This window comes from Clarias gariepinus, chromosome 15 (genome assembly GCF_024256425.1).
Source record: "Clarias gariepinus isolate MV-2021 ecotype Netherlands chromosome 15, CGAR_prim_01v2, whole genome shotgun sequence".
Taxonomy (NCBI): Eukaryota; Metazoa; Chordata; class Actinopteri; order Siluriformes; family Clariidae; genus Clarias; species Clarias gariepinus.
In genome coordinates this window covers 24,582,342-24,604,542 of record NC_071114.1, presented here as the reverse complement: position 1 = coordinate 24,604,542, position 22,201 = coordinate 24,582,342, and the positions used below count along the sequence as shown (strand labels likewise).

General features: G+C 37.0%; 1 protein-coding gene across 1 annotated transcript; it reads left to right on the top strand.

Annotated features, from left to right (window-relative positions):
• The first annotated feature begins 322 nt into the window (after nt 1–322).
• On the top strand, nt 323–21,518 carry frmd5b (FERM domain containing 5b). The gene is made up of 14 exons (XM_053512766.1): nt 323–773; nt 7,528–7,632; nt 8,098–8,140; nt 8,310–8,388; nt 9,919–10,016; nt 10,421–10,544; nt 10,818–10,905; nt 11,026–11,114; nt 11,200–11,263; nt 12,087–12,178; nt 14,215–14,289; nt 14,444–14,512; nt 14,587–14,693; nt 19,321–21,518. The coding sequence occupies exons 1-14, from the start codon at nt 672–674 to the stop codon at nt 19,884–19,886; spliced, it is 1,701 nt and encodes a 566-aa protein (XP_053368741.1). The 5' UTR covers nt 323–671; the 3' UTR covers nt 19,887–21,518.
• The last annotated feature ends 683 nt before the right edge of the window (nt 21,519–22,201 follow it).

Genomic DNA, 22,201 nt, shown 5'->3' with positions numbered 1-22,201 from the left:
TTTAAGATAGCAAGTTTTTCCTTTTTTTTTTTTAGCCCATAGTTTTTCAATAACGTGTGAATGCATATGATTTAAAGAGGCTCAATATTTAGAACAATATATTTTTTTCTTTTTGTAATGCATACTTGTTGTAGTGGTGGTGGTGGTAGTGGTGATATTCCTGCATTACTGCGTTATGTTTGATTACTGAAGACATCATTTTGTGGGTTTTTAAAAAAATCTTTTTTGAAAGATGCCAGCCATGCTTTGAAGGAATGAGTCACTAAACAGGGAGCCTATGAAATGGTTTGTAGCGCGTGACGCAGACTGGAGAGCGCTGGGAAGCAGACGGAGGAACCCTTTTTACCCTGCACCATCATTAAACGCTTTTTTTGGTCCAATAATCTCAATCAGTTAGTCGTATTTTCACGCGTCGCTTTTTTCTTTTTCTTTTTTGTTAATGTGTCTATAGTCTGAAGGAATCGTCCTGTCGAATAAATATGAACAGGCTGCGTATGAGTGTCCTTTATGTGCAACCATCAGCGCATCCATCGTTCGGCGTCACATCGCGGCTACTCCAAACGCTTTGTGTCACGCAGCAGGTTGACCAAACAGAGGCAACACCGATCCCGAATCACTGACATGTTGCGTCCAGCTTGATGTTTGCATCCAGCATCCAGTGACCGGCCAGGATGTTGAGTCGAGTGTTGAGCGGCAGTCTTCGGAGTCTGGACAGAGAATTCAACTGCACCGTGCGGCTGCTGGACGACACGGAATACACCTGCACGGTCCAGGTCAGTTTCGACATGTTTGCATGACGCCACACACGTGTTTTTTTTTTTCTTTCTTTTTTTTTCCCGCGCTGCTTGGATGTTGCTGATGTTGCGCATCAACATCAAAGATGCAGATTTCCCCCCACTGCGCGCGTGCGCGTGCATGTAGACGAATTGGCCAGCGGTTCGAACGCACGCGCTACTTTCTGTCTGCCCGCCTGTCTGTCTGTCTGTCTTGCTTGCTTTGGGTACTTGCTCGAGGTGTGGTCAGACTAGCAACCCCTGTTTGTATTTAAAGTTCTTAAATCTCGTGTATTTCGACGCATGCAGCATTACACACACACACACACGCACGCACGCACGCACGCACACGCTTTCACTGGGATATCTGGGATCTCGCTTTGTTCTTCATCAAGAAGATTGACACAAGACTAGATTTGATTTCCATGATTCCAACTATTTGAGCCCGAGTCTGAGATTCATAGTTGCAGTGAGCTACGTGCAGCTCATCCTGGTGTTATACCAAGGTGTTACTATGAGGCATAATTCAAGCCATTTTTTGTTCCTAAATCAGTTTACCCTTTGATGAAGGTGAGCATATGTTCATGATGATGTAGATATGAAGAGTTACAAGGCATTTTTTAACTGATAAATCTATTTAATCTATGATCTAAAAATATCCTATAATGTGCATTCTCTTTACTATAATCTGTGTTGTGTAACTACAACTACAGTCCTGCCTGTGACTCTTTACAAGGCCAAAAAATGCCTTTGCTTCCCTTTAAAGGTGCCATATTTTATTTTCATACATTAAACATCATGACCATGCATGTTTCTTGCCATATTCTTAATTCATTATCATAGTGTGTCTCCTCCTGACTCTCGATTTTCATCCAGACTGTCCACTTTCTATGAATATTCATAAGCAAAGACTCAATGTTGATGAATATTTATTACTCAACATGGGGCACTTCCAAAATATTGATGCATTCTGATGCAGAATCTGAGGATAAAGAGAAACAAAAAGAAGTTTAGACCGTTGAGATTTTAATGCAGTTAGCAATGGCTGATTTAAAGACCTAGAGGTAATATTAGACAGATTTAAAATTTAAAAAAAGCAGAAAGAATGCTAAATCTGGCCTCATCAGACCACGTGAGTCACCTCCCCCCTGCCCCCCGCCCCCCCATTGCTCCCAGTCCCAGTGCTCTAAATTATAGCCTTTTTCTAATTATCTTCATTAACAACTGGTGTACTTATGGTCATACAGCTGTTTAGTCCAAAACATTATGCATGTGGAAATGCACTTTCTTTCCCTATTAAAAGGAATCAAATCAATTCCTACTATCCGATTTTACTCAAATGAGGAAAAGGTTTCTTCCTAGTGCCATCTCAAGGAGTTTTCCTTGCCACCGTCGCCCTCGGCTTGCTCATCAGGGGCAATATGATCGTTATAATTATTCATATTTCCTCTTATACACTTTTCATAATCATTTCAGTATATATTTTTATTAATTCTGTAAAGTTGCTTTGCGACAATGACCGTTGTTACAAGCACTATCTAAATAAAAATGAATCGAAACCGAAGTCGCCAGCTCTGGTACATTAGTTAACTAATGTCTTGCTTGAGAAAGAGAAAAGCACCTCACTGTAGCGGAGCCTATTAGTTGATTCATGAAATCCTGAGCTGACTAAAACAACTTGCAGCCATGTAAATCCATATGTGTTATCAATACTCTAAGAGCAATGAAGTGTTTATTGAGTTTAAGGAGCAAATGTATCCCAGTGGTTGTGGGAATATTTGTCTTCGGGGAAAAAAGGTGAACGGATTTATTTGGCTCAAATTTCTTTAGACTCTTTTCACAGGTCATGTCGAGGAAGCAACTGAGTGTGCTAGATTGCACGAGTTACTACAAAACTGTTGATATCTTCTGAAGTTCAGGCTACTGTAGCCGACTACGTAGTGTCAGAATAATAAGGCATGCTGTATACTTTGTGTGGATAGTTACAGTTAAAAAAAACTGAATCGTGTTTTGCTTCATACTTTTTGAAGACTTCATTAGAAGCACTCATGCTCCTGCTAACTCATGTAATTATAGAATTAGGCAAATGGATAAAATCATGCATATCCAGGTCAAGAGATTTTAATCTTCACATCAAAACATGAGAATGGGGGTCACATCAGTGACTTGGCTTGGTTTTTGGTGTCAGTTGTGCTAGTCAGAAAATTCTGATCTTCTGGGGTTTTTACACTCAACAGTCTTTAAAGTTTACACAGAATGATATGAGGACAATAACAAAAGAAAATGAAAATACCGTTCTGTGGGCAGTAGTGTCTTGTTATTGTGTAAGGTCAAAGCGGAATAGTCAGACCAGGTGGAGCTGCTCATAAATCCATGGTAAATCAAATAATGACTCTTTATAGCTATGACAACCAGAAGAGCGAAGAACTCTGAGACAGATGGCTACAACAGTAGATGACTATATCAGCTTCCACTTATGTCAGCCAATAACAGGAATCTGAATGCACAGACCGAAGTAGGAACAGACTCACAAAAACAGTACAATTGACCTATATTTACACACACACACATACACACACAAAATAGATGTAGCCTTTGTGTACCTTTTACATATTGCTGTTTCTATTTTGATAAATAAATTAATTTTATAATTAAATTTTTTTAACCATTATTCACATTTTTTTTAACTTACATATTTTACACAAGTGAGAATTCTGCCCTTAATTTACATTGTTGATGCATGAAACATTAGCATGAAATTTTTAGTTTTAAGCATTTCTTTGCAGCCACATGATTGGCCAGTTCGATGATGCCACAAATAAGGCGTTAATCTAAGTGTGTTGATGTAAAATTAGCTGGTGGGTGTATGTTAATTGCCAGGGTGTAACATATTTGACAGAGACTTACAGTACCCCTTATTTTTTCATATTAAATAAAATTATGTAAAACAAATTATTTACCAGGACAGGTTGAATAGTGGTTAAAGATCACTCACTCACTCATCTTCTATACCGCTTTATTCTGTATTCAGGGTCGCTGGGACCTGGAGCCTATCCCAGAAGACTTAGGGCACGAGGCAGGGTACACCCTGATCAGGGTGCCAATCCATTGCAGGACACACACACACTGCAACTCCATGCACACAGAGACGGGAATTGAGTCTAGCCAGGAATCGAACCCGGACCCTGGAGGTGCAAGGCCACAGTGCCAATCACTAAACCACCTGTGTTTAAAGATGCAATTTAAAAATGGCTTGTTTGCTTAACAACCTCAGCAGCAACTTCATTTCCCCTCTCTTCTGTCATCTTCTACGCCTGTTTCTTACCGGTTTATCCCTTAAGCTAAATTTTTTTTAATGCTTTAATGATTCATAGGTCATCATGTGACTTAAAAAACAAAGAATAGTCCTCTGAAATTGGTCAGGTACAGGGACTGGACTGAAAATGAGAGACAAAACAGTTCTTCAGGAAGCCTTGAGAACTATTCCTCATGGTTACAAAGCAAAAAATGAAGAAATGTAGGGTGGCTCAAGCCTTTTGCATAGTACTGTACATAGGTTGTAAATTAAAACTATAATATTTGTGGTGAAATTTGGGGTTAAGCCTTGTGCCCTGTGCCTGAAGACTCCTGGGATAGGCTTGGGGCGTTCCATGACCCTGTACAGGATAAATGGTATAGAGAATGAATTAATGAATAAATTAAGAAGCAGCAGCTTATTGTACTTTGCTCCCGCTGCATTGGTTAATAAAGTTATAAGCTAGAAGCCTTTATTTGTTACATATATAGTGCACTAAAATGAATTTCTTTTCTTTAAATATCCCAGTTTGTTAGAAAGCTGGGGTCAGAGCGCAGGGTCGGCCATGATGTACAGTAGTTCCCTAGGAGCTGCCACTAATTGTTGTGCCTCTTTGTGTATGATCTTGTGAAATTAGATCTATATAAATAGGTAATTATTATCTTGAAAAAAATGCATCATGCTGCATCATAGAGCATCACACATTCGGAGAAAAGCACAATCTGCACATATCCACATACATGAGCTGGCAGATGCCGACAAATTGCCAATATGTTCTTTGAAACCAGTGATTTATCCACATCTACTTTTATTTCCTTAAAACTGTAAGAAAAAAAGTGGTCAATTATTTTCTTTTTTTCAGGATCAGACAAACGCACTACACACCCGAGTGTTTTTTCCCCGTGGATATATCTAGACCCAAGAGCTTTTATGGCACTTTCGAGTACATACAGTACGTGTGATCTAAATCATTTTGAGTGCTTGTGACATCATATATGTATGCAGTTGGGAATTCTCCCATTCTCCAACTGCAACATTTCACTGTCCTTGGAAGCGAAGGTGAGCTTGTAGTCTCCATGGCAACAGACAGATTCCATCATCGGTCTCCAGCTGCTCCTGCTTTTTTCTGACACAATAAAAAGTCATCTAGACATGGAGATGGTTTATAAAACCTCACAATGCTAAGGAACGAGGGATTTGATGGAGGAAAAACATGAGCACAGAGAGCCAAGATACTGTATAAAAAAAAGGGAAGTCTGCCCTTGGTTCTCCTCTCCTGTCCTCTCCATTCTTCATTCCCTCAAGCACTGTCCTGCCCTCATTAAGCCATTGAGGAGGTCAGAGAGGTGCAGCTAGACCTAAAATGCTTATTAGTGTAAAGTGACACTTTTTCTTTTGAAAGATTGCTGAGGCATGTGGCTCCTGCCTGCCACACTGATAGAAGGGATATCAATCCTTGCTTTTCTCTCTCTCTCTCTTTCTCATACATACGCCCAGACGCCTACACACACCTACTCTCACGCTTATACAGTCAAGTTGTTATTTAAATAAATAAATAAATAATAATAATAATAAAAACACAGAAACAACTGTTCGACATATTATTCGGACTCAACACAAGAGAAAAAACACACAAATGCTATTCATGTTTTTTTTTAAATTACTTTTAAATACTCCAATTAGATTCTGTAAAGATTACAAAAGTCACAGTAAGTAATATTTGATAATTAGTTCCTTTAATATATATATATATATATATATATATATATATATATATATATATATATATATATATATATATACACACACACACACACACACACACATATATATATATATATATATATATATATATATATATATTTTTTATTTTATTATTATTATTATTATTATTATTATTTAAATATTTTTTTTCCTAAAAATTTAAGAGGTGAATCTTGGTACTGAGTGTTCCCACTTCCAACCAGTACAACATAAGACTTGTTTCACTGGTTGTGGGGACATTTGGCTTATTTAGCATAAATTTAGTCATAGCACACAAAATCTCCCGAGAAACAGGACATTTCGAGCAAAAGTCCTTCATCAACTTTGCAGCCAAGGTGCTTCTATATACACGCTGTACCAAAGGGCAAAAAAAAAAAAGACGAAGTAAGAATGAACATAGCTGACTGTCTTTTGGTATATTCCATTTAACATTCATGTAAAAAAAATCACAACATAACCATATAAATATAAATATTATGTATTAAGCTGGAATACCAGCTGTTAAAATATCTTACATAACAGTCGTATGCAAATGTGTAATTGAAGAGTTTAGTGAAAATGCACCTCATGCCAGTGTGTTCTCAGGGACCATTGTGATGTACAGTATCTGTGTGTGTGTGGAGAAATAATGCCTCTAAATGGATTGGGTAATTTAATTTGCCTCTTGCTGTATGTGCGTGTGCATCTGTGTGTCGGAGTGTGTGTGTGTGTGTGTATTATAATGGACAGGGTATGTTCTTATCTTACTCCCATTGTAGACTGATCCTGAGATCTAGTACTAAACCGAACAGGATAAAGTGATTCTTTAAAGGAAATGTGACACTGAAACATGTTAAATGTTTAAAGATTGTGATGTGTTTAGTGATTCTGGCTCCAGTTTGATGGTTGTTGAGTGAGAGGTAAGGATGTCCCATGGTGACACTTGTTTTTAACTAAAGCAGTTATCCAGCAACATGATGTCTGTTAAAAGGAAATGTAACCTAGCAATACTCATTTTGTAGGGGTAGCTCTCAGTGGTTAAGTTGCTGCCCTGCTATTTAAAAGGTCCCCTTTCTAAACCCGAGCACCAACAAGCTGTCACTATTGAGCCCTTGAGCAAGCTCCTTCAACCTTAACTGTTCAGATGCAATTTGGCATCAAGCTGGCAACCCGTCCCCATAAGAACCTGCCAGTGAAATGACGGATATATCTCCAGGATGGAGAGAAATTAGTGCTCCCGATGCCTACGACAGCTGAATACAGCCATTTAAAATAGTTTTACTGAGACTTGGCTTAGTTAGTTAGTTAGTGATCTGCGAGATGATGAGAATGATGCGCTGGGTGTAGCGTGAAACTTAAAGCTCTGGAAGCTGATCTGAGTGTACAGATAAGGAGGTGAGAGAGCTGGACTAAAGGACTAAAGTGCCAGTGCGTTGCTCTCATTAGGTAAAGATGAAGTGAGGGCTAAATCCCACCGGTAATGTAGCAGCCCGCTGGGTAATGTAGCAACCCATTAACCAAAGTGAAAATAGACCAACACGTCAAAGGGAGGAGATGGAAAAAAAAAAAAAAAATCAGAATTTTATTCCAAGCTAAATCTTAGACACAATCAATCCTCTTGTTCATTTTGAGGAGTAATATACTGAACGAGTCATTCATGGTAGAATGTTCTTCTGTGTACTTACTGTAAAACACCTTGTTTTGGGTTTGTTACAGAGAGACGCAAAGGGTCGATGGCTATTTGAGCAGATCTGCCATCATTTGAGCCTGTTAGAGAAAGACTACTTTGGCATCAGATATGTCGACCCAGAGAAACAAAGGGTAAGTTAAAGTAAAAGGAATATATAAATATATAGATTTCATGTTCATGTTTAATAGAAATAAACAGATTGTTTTTATGTGATTATTATTTATGATATTTTTCATTAAAAAAAAAACTTTCACAAGTATCTAGGTTCACTAAATCCACTATTTTTAAAATTGTAGACAAGAGAAATGAAAATTGCGTACCAGACTGACTAATTCTTATTTTAATTTAAACAATTACTGTCCTAGGTATAGCATTCTGTCTGTTGTTCATGCTGATTCTCTGTGGTGCACGACAAAATGTTTGGAATATATGTAGCTCATGGGGGAACACACGTCAGCTTCATCTCACCTAATGAAAGAGTGCAGGGAAAAATGCAATAAATACTGTATGCCAGCACTATTGAATGACAGCAGCATTAGCTCTTTATACATTCACACACTCAGTATGACTCATTTTATTTAACTTTGTCATTTCAGCATTGGCTAGAGTTAAACAAGCCAATTGCCAAACAGATGAGATGTAAGTTGTACTTTTCACTGCAAGTTATTTCTTGATATGTACTGTGGCTTTGCAGAACTGTGAAAGACAATATGTTAGTTCTGTGATATCAATTATTCTGCAAAATCTGATCATGTGGAAACTCTAGATATAACTCTGTTATTAAGTTACTATCTTTTTTGTGCTCTAGCGCAACCACCCTTCATCATGTGTTTACGGGTGAAGTTCTATCCACCTGATCCTGCTGTACTCAAAGAGGAGATCACCAGGTGCTCCAGTCCACTGTGACCTGAATAATAATAATAAAAATAAAAATAATCATCATCATCATCATCATCATCATCGTGATTAAAATCTGTATCTATATTTTATGTACTTTTTATTCCATTCTATTAACATAACCGTTATGCTTTACATTAAGGTTGCCTTAAAAAAAATAAGGAATAAACCACTTTGGGATGTGCCGTTAAGGGAAAATAATCAGTGATTAGGCTGTGTAATCCTACACCACTCATACTGTACCACAGCAGGAGTCCAACAACATCAATTTATCAATTAATAGGAATTTTTTGATAAATGATGCCTCTTTTATTGACCTTTTAGCCATTTATATAAAAGATATATGACATCTTAGGGTCTGTTATCACTTAGGTCATAGCAGCATTCAGTCATTCCCTCAATAGCCTCACTATTTCCCTCTCGGGAAGTTAATAATATGAAGAAACACAGCTTGTAAAACTAAGATGTGAAAGCACAGAAAATTGAATTTCAAAGCACACACACTGGAGATCTTTATTTCCAAGATAAATAAGTGTAATTTAGAAACTTTTACAATATTAATGGTTATACTGTATGCATTTCTTCGTTAATAGATTTATAATTTTGTAATCATTTTTTAATTAGAAACTGTTAGAAAAGAAACATTACTAGACAGTATTTGAACAAGAGCGTTAATATAAACATGTGAACATTGTAGACAAAACTAATGTCTACGTTAATATAAAAATAGGTCTTATTGATCAATCGCTTTTGAGAATTCAACACCATTGTGATATAATTAACATCAGCAAACCATGAACATTAGTGTTAATAAAATGTACATAATGTTTTACCCTATTTATAGAATTTGTTTCAATATTGAACAAATACATCTAAAGTAACTGATTTTTGTCAAATCAGACTAATTTACTAAAATTATACAAATGGCCACAAACACCAGTTTACTGAACACTAGTCTTTATATTTGAAGTTTACTTCATGATGTAACTAGTGTTTTATTGCAGATGTTGATTATTTGATATATTCGGTTTATTATTTAAAAAAAAACACCATTTAGTAGAAGCATGAGTGTTGTGCATTGGTGCCCATCTGGAAGTCTTTTATCCTCCCATGTGGAAGGCCTGGGTTCGAGTACCAGCCACTGGGTTGGTTAAATCAAAGCCTGGATTAAAATGGAAGGGTTGCATCAGGAAGTGCATCTGGTGTAAAACCTGTGCTAAGTCAGATGTGCAGATGAGACTCTCTGCTCTGGCAAACCCTAAACTGCTGAAAGAACAGTGACAACAACAAGCACAGTTGTGTTAGTGTTACTTACAGTGTATTAATGCTGATCATCATGGTTTGTTCCTCCTAATTAGTGTTAAATAGTATAACTTAAGGATAAACTAATGTAACCCTAATGTAAAGTTGCTTCCAGTTGATAGAATGATAACATTTCTATTATAATTGGGACCAAAATTACAGTACATGCACTAAACAGATGTTTTCTAACAATGTTTTTTTATTGATGTTGTTTTCAGATATTTGGTCTTTTTGCAGATTAAGAGAGATTTGTACCATGGCCGACTGCTATGCAAGAGCTCTGATGCTGCCCTGCTGGCTGCTCATATTCTACAAGGTAATGACATCCAGGGACGGGATTACTTTCACTTTAAGGTCTGGTGTAAGACATCGGATATGTTGTTGGTACTGAAAAAAACAAAAATCATTCCATAGTAATATTTGGTATAAAGGAATAATTTTGGTGAGTCAATGTGGTTAAATTGGTATTGGTATTGGGTTTGGTATTCTAGTCTCCTGTGATAAATATAAAGCAATATTAGTATTTGAGATTGATATTTCGATTTTGGCTTCAGGTTTATTCCATGTTCATGTGGTTTAACAAAACTGTATTACGTAAAAATCTAATTAAAAAAGATCACGAAAAGATTACACTTTCTACTTTTCCGGAATCAGCCAAAACAACGACGGACTGTGTGTTTATAGGAGATTTTTTTTCTTAATCTTCTCTTCCATGTCCAGCTGAAACTGGAGACTACACTCCAGAGAAGCATCCAGAAGGCTACAGCTCCAAATTTCAGTTCTTCCCCAAGCACTCTGAACGCCTTGAACGCCGCATCGCTGAAATTCACAAAACCGAGCTAATGTAAGAACGTAATTATGGTTATAATTAAGCTCTATATTTGTCTCTCGATAAGCCCTGTCCATTAATAGAATAGTGTTCATAAAATAAAAGACTACAGATGGATCTCAGGAGACTAACGCCTGCATGAGGCAGTGCTATGAGGTGTGCTCTTAGAGATTTTAGGCACTTAAAATTTGTCCTTATATTATTATTATTATTATTATTATTATTATTATCGTGTGCTATCTTGGATATGTGTGTAAAGATCTGTATATCACTCTTACGTTTTCACAGAGGCCAGACTCCTGAGACATCTGAGTTGAATTTCTTAAGGAAGGCTCAGACTCTGGAGATGTACGGAGTTGATCCACACCCTTGTAAGGTCAATATCATACACATTTTTGTCATTTCTAAGGTCCATTCCCAGTCCATAACTGATCAACCATACCAACATAATAGCACTAACCGAGTCTTTATTTTATTTCTGCTCTGTTTGACGCAGGATGTGTCAGGAAATGCTGCGTTTTTGGGTTTCACTCCATCTGGCTTTGTGGTGCTTCAAGGAAACCGACGAGTTCACTTCCTCAAATGGTCAGTTGGAAAAACCTGTCGTATTGCATTTACATGATCGGTGCGTGTGTGTCAGTGCAGATAACTGTCCGCTGTTCGTCATCAGGAATGAGGTCACCAAAATGAAGTTTGAGGGGAAGACGTTTCACATTTATGCAAACCAACAGGAAGTAAGTGTATAGATGTATAAATAATATTTGAAAATATAATTCATATTGTTTATTTCCACAAATGGGATTTTCAGTTAAATGTTTTTTTTTTGTAGCAGGGATGGCCTGAATCCAGCTTATGTTAATGATTTCCCGCTCAAAAACACCAAACTCAGCCTAATTAGTAATGTGAAAATCATCAAATTATCCCTGCCCTCAAGGACTGGAGTACTAATGGGACACATTTTTTCTAGATTTATAATATTTCCAATATAACAGCTATGTCTAATTATAGCCACAAAGGGCTGATGTGGCTGCAGGTGCTAATTCCAGCCATACTGTATAGGAGACAAATATTACTAGACTAGGGACCAGGATTGCTGGTTCAGTCTAGTGTGGTTTCTGCTTGACTGGAATGAAAGCTCTCAGACGCGCTGGCTGGCTACAATCGGATGCCCGTGCCTTATAATTTTAACTGTCAGACACACTTACAGACACGCACCAAGCCCACTTCTTCTGTTTTCAATGTAGTAATGACAGCCAGAACTCAAATACTGACGTCCTCTTATTAACTTTGCCGACTGTCAATTCTTCTGAAGCATTGTACATCAAAGATGTGATGGAGAAAATGTTCCAAAAAAAAAGAAAAGAAAAGAAAATTCCTATGTTAAGTGCATGTTCAGTGTGTCAGTTAACTCCACATGCTTTCATTTTATGGAGTGCATCAGAAGATTGAGTCACATCTGCTACAATATCCAGAAAAATGTGTCACATCTGCTACAATATCCATCCAGCGTTTCACTCCAAAATTGGTCTTGATCTGTTTTTTTCTTCCTTCACTCAGGATCAGAATATCATCCTGACCTACTTTGCACCAACGCCTGAAGCATGTAAGCACCTGTGGAAGTGTGGAGTGGAGAACCAGGCTTTCTACCAGTGAGTCACCCTGAGCGAGCATGATGGTTTTTCCGAGTACATAAATAAAGGCTATTATTCTTAAAGATAACAAGATAATAAAAATAAGTCAAATATATACATAGGACAGTGATATGGACGAACGTTATTAATTTGCTATGGATGGATGTTATTATTTCTGCATTATTGCATCACAAAAACAATTTATGTTTTCAGAAGATACTTTTTCTACCAAAAAGAAAAAGAAATAAAAAATATGTTTTGCATAAAAAAAAGCAAGTACAACAGTCCAAGTCTTTAAAAAACCTGTGGGAGTTGTCAAACCAATGTAAAACCAGTTTTCACACGGTATCTGGGACCACTTTTCATTAAGTGAGGCGTCACATCAAATATTTACTCTGTCTAGTTAATTGCTGTTTACGAAAAGTGTAACGGTATGCAGGTTCGAAGTCGTATCGCTTGGTAAAGCTCGTTCAGTTCAGTGCATGCTGTGATCTGAATGAATACGGACTAGTTTTATCTAGTGCTGGGTGATTTTCCCCATCAAGTCTGTTGATTCAAATGAAAGTAACAGGCAGCACGTTACTGCAAACATCAATATCAAATATCACTTCAGAGATATGGAAGTCAGATGCAAAAGTCTTGGGCCGTCCCTCATTTTTTCATATTTTGCTTTTAAAATGTTACGACTTTAATGCAGTCTTGAGGAATAGATCCCCAGGCTTCTTGATAGTCTTTTGGCTCTCCTTTTCAGTCCTTCCCTGTACCTGACCTACAGTATGAATCATACAAGCATAACAATCATCTGACGGGAGATGATCAGGCTGGTGATTAGTATACTGGTGATGCTGAATGCTGAGTGGTTGGAACAGACGAGAGGGGAAATGAGGTTGCTGCTGAGGTTGTTTGTAGCCTGTCACACATTGTTCAAATTTCTTGAATTAAAGTGACTTGAATTTCATATGAAATAAATAAGGGGTGACTTTAGACCTTTGCACAGTGCTATATATTTCAAATATAATTCCAGATACTGTGCTACCTTCTGGGTGAAATTACGGACCTTTGGCATGCTTGTCTAATGGAGTGGAAAACTATTCCATCAGGTTTTGATGGAGAGAGCCATGGTACATGTGTGATATTTTCAGTGCTTTAATACATCCAGTGATTATATATAATATATCAGGCCAGTCCAGTTTCCAGACATTTTTGTATTTGCTTCTGCTCAAGGCCAAAACAATTCTCCACTGCAGTCACACTTTCGAATAATCTCTGGGAATAGGTTACAGCCAGGGTTGCCAGAGCACACTCTGTGCCTACACAATGCTAAACGCCTTCCCAGGTCAAGAGATGATCATAACAATTGAGAGGTGTTTACTTATTATCTATAAAAATAAAAAAAAATATTTAAAGTAGCACAATTTTAATTACTTTCCCAAGACACATTTTTCCAGCCCAAGATGATCAGAAGTAGCTGAATTAGGCATAAAGCACTTAATCTGGAGCACGGCTCACTTCTTTTAAAGGGACACTTTCTGGTATGTCATGAACGGCTGGATTAGTGCCGTGTTCAAAGTGATCAATAAATGTTTGTGATTCATAACAGATTTTAGCGTGATTTTTAGTGCTTGGGTGCTTATTCAGAAATGAAGACAACACTTTAATTTGTAATTAGATTCATGGAAAGGAGGACATGCGTGAAACAGGCTTAACACTGGCAGCTTAGCTATGACAGAGTTTTAATTAATGACCTTTTAATAAGTAAACTAAACAAGCCACAATGGGCCTACAGTTCTAATGAAGGGAAATCAGAATGCCATCAGAAATTCATTCCATAAGATTGTAAGGAAATGTTGGGTACATAAGGATATGTAAGGATATGTAAGGATATTAAGATTGTCAATATGTTTTGGCTATATAGTACTTTATCTTACTTACTGTTCCCAGAAATGATAAGATTCACCTGGACAACAAAAGCAAATAAGGTTTAAAACAACAGAACTCACCTTTAGACTAACCAAAAATAATAATAAACCAAATCCAACTTTGTCTTCTTATAGGTTTGAGAAATCCAGTCAAGTACGGACAGTGTCCAGCAGTAATCTCTTCTTTAAAGGGAGTCGTTTCAGATACAGGTAAATGCTTCTCAGCTGTTTTAAGGCCTGCCTGATTGCTTAAATTTACTCAATTTCCTATGAACTGATATTAACCGTGATATGTTCATGTTGTTTAAATGAAGTAAAATGATGTTAATTCGATTAATCTGGTTTGTGTTTTATTTTCTTAAAGCGGGAAGGTGGCTAAGGAGGTGATGGAGCAAAGTGCCAAAATCAGACGGGACCCACCGGAAATCCACCGGTAGGTTCATATTTTAGGCTTGAGTAGTTCGTTGTGTGTTTGCTTCTCTTTATCTGACTGCTTGTGTTGTTCAGGGCTGGGATGGTCCCGAGTAGGAGTTGTCCTTCCATCGCTCACGGCCCACGACAGAGCAGTATTCCACGAACTTCCAGAAGAGCAGTCCATATGTCTATAATGGAGGGTAAACACAAGTGCATTTTCTTCTGCCTTTTATAATATAAAAATGTTTTACTTGTTTACATACTGAAATGTTTTCTCTCTCTATATATATAGTGCTGTGAAAAAGTATTTGTCCCCTTCCTGATATTTTTTTTGCCACAGTTAAATGGTTGAGATCATCAAACTAATTTTAATATTACACAAAGGGAACCTGATTTAAATCCGATTGAGATACCTTAAATAGACCATTTATGCTTGAAAACTTCCAAATTTGGCTAAATTAAAACAATTCTGCAAAGAAGAGTGGGCCAAAATTTTTCAACAATGATGTGAGGCTCATTGCAAGTCATTGCCAACTCATGATTGCAGTTATTTCCGCCAAAGATATCACATGGCGTTAGTCGGTTTTCATTCTCATAGTGCCAGGATTGGACAGCTTTTTTCCTTAATAAATGGTAAATCATCAGTTAAAAACTGCAATTTGTATTTACTTGAGTTATGTTTGTGTAATATAAAAATTTGTTTTATGATCTGCATAATTTAAGTGTGACAAATATGCAAAAGAATAACAAATCAGGAAGGGGCAAATACTTTTTCATGGCACCATATTTTGCACACGGTGTTCTCACATTATAAAATTAATACACCTCGCTTATTATCCGTTTTATCCATGGGATTAAACTTGATCTGGTCTCAGTTCTTAAAGACACAAACACTGTGCTCATACTTTGTTGTATAATAATGCATTTTTTACACCAATGTTATCTGGACGCTTTTCAATCTTAAAATATTGGATTCCTCTACTGAAAACAGTTGGAGGCTAAACTTGTTAAAGGTTCCTGACTAGTGAACAGCAAACGATACCTCTAACCATGTTGCAAAAAAAGACTTTTTAATTTTAATCAAAGCTCATTCTTAAATTCTGGGCACTGCAGTAGATTAAGAAGATTTGTAAGATCATGTTGTAGATAGGGAATACCCTTAATACTGTTTGAATTGTGCAGCATTTATTTTAAAGTCAGAATAGATAAGAAGAACTCCCTATAAACGTATAATTCCAACTTAGAAAGTCTGCTCCATGAAACACAGCCTCCCAGGAACTCCTGTAGCTCTTATAGCTCAGAGCTATCATTTGCCATCATTTGCTTATTTTTAATATATAGGGCTCAGGATTTTACAGAATAGAGTGACATCCTTTTTTCAGCACAAATAGGCAATATGATGAACTGAACAGGGATTGACTTAATGACAAACTGAATCTAACTACCCAAACATGACTGAGCTAAAAATAAAACAAATGGGCCCCATAGGCAAAGAAATAGCACAGATAGACATAATCATGTGTTTTAATTGTTGTTTTCGGTTGTTTCTATTACAAAAGAAATGCTCATTTGAGAGTTCTACATTTTTGCGACATCAAAAGTCGCAAGTATTCCAGTAGTGGTAAAATTTACACTGTATAGTAATGATGAATTTAATTCTACTTGACATATCTGAAAACCCAAATGCACAGTTTAAAGACTAAAGCCTTCCTGTTAACATACCGTTAAAGCTTCCATATAAGCATTTTATTTTTTAATCATCATTGACCTACTGTATGCTGTGTTGCCGGAATGTACCTGTACCAGTTGAGTTTTAAGGTTAATGGCACAAACATGTGGAAATGGCTTGGAGCAAGGTCAGGATTGTATGGGGATGTGTCAATAACTCATAGCCGAGTTGCTATAATTTGCAAATAGCGCAGCAGACGGTATGAGGCCGTGCATCCTGCAAGAACAAATTGCCTGTAGTGGTAAAAACTGGCCATTTTTTCCATTAAAGGAAAATACCATTAAAGGAGTTCCTGGGAGGCCGGCATTTCAGACGTGAAGCAGGCAGTCCGCTCTGGCTTTCGCATACTGAATACTAAACCTTTATACTGTACCTTGATGGTATCCAAGCACTACTGAAATGTTGGAATACATGTATTAATATATATATATATATATTAATATTAATAACTGTTTTGTTATTCTGCACAATTAAAAGTCCCGGATTGACTTGAACGGTCCTCATCTAAACCATCAGTTAGGAGAAAATCCTGGGTTGTATAAATACAAAAAAAAAACAAAAAAAAAAACAACTGCACAGAAAGTGCATAAAAACCCTAACTCACTTATCACTACTGAAGACTCTGCCAAATTACTGCATGACCTTTAACTGCCAGTCGTCTTCCATATATCAAACTCTAGCCTGCACTGACCCACCTGACTCATCAAACATTTATTGTTTGTTCCACTTTCTAATAAATCTGTTGATTTGCCAAATGTCAAATAATGGTGCAATTTACACCAATTAGCACTTTGCATGTAATTTGGTTAATGTGTAAAAAAATAAGTTTTAAACATCTTTTATGATAAGGACGATGTCACCTATAGACCATGAAGGCAAAAAGTGTAGAAACATCATTAGCATCATAATATTGCAAGTTGTTGGTATGTATTCACAGTTGTACATACTGTTCAGGAATGTTATCATTGAATGATACCAGGGAATATCTTACTGCTGTGGTTTTGAAAGTGGGGTCTGTGAAGCATAACCAGGGTGTCCTAGTTTTAGCTTGATGGAATAAATATGTCAACAGCACCATTAAGTCTATGATGGCTTGTTCAAATATAGGATTTTTTGTAGCTAATAAAATGAAGGCCAAAAAGAAAGTGTTATAACACTCATGACATTACAGTATCTTGTTTATTTGAATTATTTGCGTAGAGACTTTTTGTATTAGCTGCACATTTCTGCATAACACTTCACTATTTAAATTGGGGACATTTTATTGACCTTTAAACGTACAGTATGTGTTAAGAATTAAGCATAGAGTTTTATCTGTGACATTTTTATCGTTTGACAGAATGCATCTATGGGTTTTACCCCAAACATTTGTTAACCCCACAACACCATATTTGTTAAATGTTGAATACATTTCAATTCATTGCTTTGTATATTCATATTTGTTTAGAACTCCAAATATCTGTATCAAAAGTGGGTATGGTATAAAATCTTTTTTGGGGTAACTACCACTAGAACAATGGAAATTACTGAGGACAAAACCCAGAGATACACTTGCTGGCCAAAAAACAAAGTCGCGCACACTAATATTTGGTTCAACCATCTTTAGCTTTGATTACTGCACGCAATGTGGTGGCCAACTCATGTGTGAAAATGATTCCTCATGCTCCCAGGACCACTCTTTCACAATTTAAGTCCTGGGATATGCCTGTGCCATCAGGTAAGAAAAAAAAATGCATTGACAGGATAAATATGGTCATTCAGTTCATTGAGGTAGTCAGCTGACTTAATTTTTTGTAACATAACTTTGCTGAGGAACAGAACACATAACCAACAAAATCCAATCTTTATGCTTTGAAGCCTTTTTGCAGTTAATCTCACAAACAAGTGAGCTGTTTAGTCCCAGTCCTGTAAGTTATTGTTGAATTGTGTGCTTTTACAATCACTGTGTAACATAGCTGTGATTCTACTATCGTTTATTTGGAATGTTTCACCGAGTGTCTATGTGATCTCAGATTATGAGATCATTCTGACCAAATTCCTTTCACCAACTTGATGGTTCGCTTCTATACTTCCAGGTTTCAATAATGTGTTGGCCAGTTCTTAACCCCAATCCCAGTTATTTTCTTTCTTCGTTTGTTTACTTTGCTTGATCCAGGCCAATAATTTGACCCCTTCTGAAACTGTGACTTTTTTTTGGCCAGGTAGTGTAGAAACCATCAATGTTAGCATGTTCTGTGATGTCTGCCTTTGCAGTTCCTCAGTCTCTGCTAAATCATTCCTAATGTTCTCAATTAAAGTTGTAAATAAGACTGCTTTAAATCCTGCTTGAAGAAATATTGTTAATCTTGGTTGTACCGCCCTACAAATTTAGTTATACTGTATTTATCAAATTCTAAATAAAAAATAAACAATGAGCTGGGAGAATAATTTTTAATACTGTGACCCTCATAAAGGCAGTTGCTAATGATAAATGAATGGACACTGTCAATGCATTGTGCATTAGATAACATTTATATTTACTTTTAGGCATTTGGCAGACGCTTGTACCCTACATAAGTGCTTTGAAGTTTTCATCATTAGATATGCAGTATATCCTTTCTCTGGTTCACTAGGTTATTAACTAGAAGTACCATCAATCAAACACTGTCGAGAAGGATTTTTTTTTTTTTTTTGGGTGGGATGGGGGAAGCTACCCCAAATACCTAAGAAACATATAAGTCGTGAGTCATTGTTTGAAGATCGCCAGAGATTCGGCTGTACTGTACATACATAAACATGGTTTTTGTTCTTCCACAAACTTCTGACAAACTGATTTTCTCTTGGGTGTATATCAAAGTTCTGCTTGCACTCTTTCTTAGTTGGGTGCAGTGGGATCCTGATGTGCATCTTTAGTCAACCCAAATTCTGGCAAGCTTTTTAAAAAAGTCACCCCCCTCCCAAAAAAAAACAATAATAATTTAAAAATGTTTATTTAGAACCCATTCCCAGTTCATTCAGAAAAAAGGAATTCTTATAACCCCGTTCATTGTATATAATTCAGTAATATAAAAAAAAAAAAAATAGAAGTAATCCTTGTTTTAATGTTTGTTCATTTGCAGGCTTGGAGTCTTTACGTGACAGTGGTCACTCCACTCCGGTGCGGTCTCTCACCCGGGGCGACTCTTTACTGAGGTCCCAGAACAATTTTTCTGAAGGTAAAAATGGGGCGTCTGAATTTTCTGAGGAATTGTACAGGCCCACTGACAGCGTGTTACCCACACCTGTCTCCAGCAACTGTTCACTGGACCAGGCCTTGTGTCAGCATATCAACAGCCCTCCCAGTGTCCAAGAGGAGAAAAAAACGGAAGCAGGCATTCCAAAAAGCGGGAGGCTGGTTGTTGCTAAGTTTACAGGAAGAGTCTATCACCTGGGAAAGATCCAGACACCCACTGGTAGCATGGAGGTAAAGCAAGTAAGTAAGGTGATTGGAAGTTTGGCACGGCTCTTCTTGGTGACCCTCACTCTGCTCCTGGCTCTCCTCCTGCTTCTTATTGCTCTGACAGAGTCTGAACTCGACGTGGCCTTTCTGAGGGACATCCGACAAACAGCTGAATTTCAGCAATTCCACAACGAATATTTTTGCCCGCTGAGACGCTGGCTAGCGTTAAAGCTGCGCTGGATGTGAGGCTAGCTGATGAATAAATGAGAGACTGGGAATGTGTGACAGGCTTTTCCATTTTCTATCACTATTCTATTATGGCATCATGTACTTTAAACTTTCAACTCAAACCCAGGCCAAAGCCACAGACGTCCCCAGTGCCATGCCACGAAGACTGTGTACATGTTTCTCGTTATTGTAAAAAAAAAAAAAAAATTCCTCATTAGTGTTACCTTGGTCTAAGTAGAAAATGTTAGCAATTAGACCACAGTGCTGTTGACTTTTTGATTCTGATTGGTCAGAAGGTGTAGATTCATTTTTTTAAATAAAAGCAGCTCTGACGGTAGTGCTGGCTATAATTCAAAACATAGGTTTATATTAACATTCGAAAATGTTATTATTTCTATAGAAACAACTTATTCACAGGGACTACTTCACTACGGCAGACGATCTACATAATCTAAGGCTAATAATAAACAAACAAAAAAACATTAATTATTATTATTTAACAAAGGAGAAACTATAATCGCTAATATGGTAAAGCTTTTTTTTTTTTAGGAGATGTTTATTTGAATTTATGGAAGGAGTCTAGTGTGGCTTTTAAGGGGATGATTTTTTGTAGCTGCTATACAGGAACTAACTTGTCTTGCAGTCGTTCCAGATTATTTAGTCTAACAAAAAAACAGATAAAACGCATGTGTCGTTCATTAACGAATTAAAAATCGCCACCCTTGGCAAATCACTGTGGTACACCGTAAGAGGAATAAAACACTTCCAGGCATGCTGTTGTAGAACAATAATCAACAGTGACTCCACTTCATGCTGGATCGCATGACGCCACATCATTGTTGATCATTTATTTTTTTTTGTACCAGCACATCTGGATTTGTTTTATTCCTAACTAATCAATTTCCTCCTCACCTAGTCTGTGCTTTTCATGGCATGTGGATATCAGATGGACTGATGGAACATGTTTTCATCTCTTTTTCAGTTTTACTGTGTTATCCTCCTGTTTTTTTTTCATTTTCGCTGTTCATGACCCAATTTTTTTCCCTCACTTACATTACACATTTACTATGTGACAAGTGACCGAATACTGCAGACAACGTTTTTTTTTTCTTTTTCTTTTTATGCTGGATTATATGTACAATAGTAAGCTGCAAAAGGAACTTCCTGAAAAAAGGTAAACTGATAAATGATTTGAGAGCCCAACAGATATTTTCCTATGTGATTAATACTTTGCTTTTTAGTCATGTGCCATTAATATCAATCTTCTCCTTTAAGGGTAATAACACTGGGTTAATATGTGTGATATGGAGGCTAAATCTTTTTTATTAGTAGTATTATTATTATTAAGGAATGGTTGTACAGAAATTTATCTAACATGGATTCCTTCTTGCCTTAATTATGCGCCATTCGACTTTTTATTTAAACATTTTATAGAAGTTTTTTTTTGTTTTTGCAGAGTGATGCATATTGCAAGTCAAAGTCATCCTTGTCAAAGGAAAAAAAGTACTTCCATGTTTTGAACGTTGCTGAGCCTACTGGAGCAATATTTATTGGTTTATTGAAATATCTATGTATTTACAAAAACAACAGACAATGGAACTGTATCAATGAATGAAGTAAAGTGTCACACCATGTGTTTTCGTAATTTGTCTAAGGATGGTGCTGAAATTAAGCAAGACATTTCTTTTTTTCAGAAATTACAATGATTTTATATGAAATAATATGTAGCACAGCCCCCCCCCCCCCCCCCCCCACGCCCACACACACACACACACACACACATACAGTTCTTAAACAAATGTTGGTAAATACATTAAGCAATTACCACAGGCTTTGAAACATTTCAGCCCCTCGTAGGCGTCTATAGCCTACACTCACCAGCCACCCTAAAGCCATCACTGCTAAACCTGCTCATTTGCACAATTATCTGCAATTTGTGCAATGCATAAAGTCATACAGATCAACAGCTTCAGTTATTGTTCACATCACAGAGAAAGAAAATGCTGCGCTCCTGGGGTTTCCTGCGCACAAAAGGAAAATGTCTGAACTTTTCACAGAATGGGACAAAAAAAAAATTATAACACTGAAAATAAGGTACGGGTAGGTCAAATAACCACACATTTTAACCGTGGTGAGCAGAAAGGCATCTCGAGAAACAAAACATGCCGAAGGTGGAAACAGCAAAAGACCAGGAAATTAGCTGCATGATTTTGTGCATTGCACTGCTGGAGAACTGCATGGGTGTGCAGGAGTACCCGTGAATGTACAAAGTGTACATTTCTATTAGTATTCTACTAAAACAAACCTGTCTCTTTTAAAACATACTGTACAAA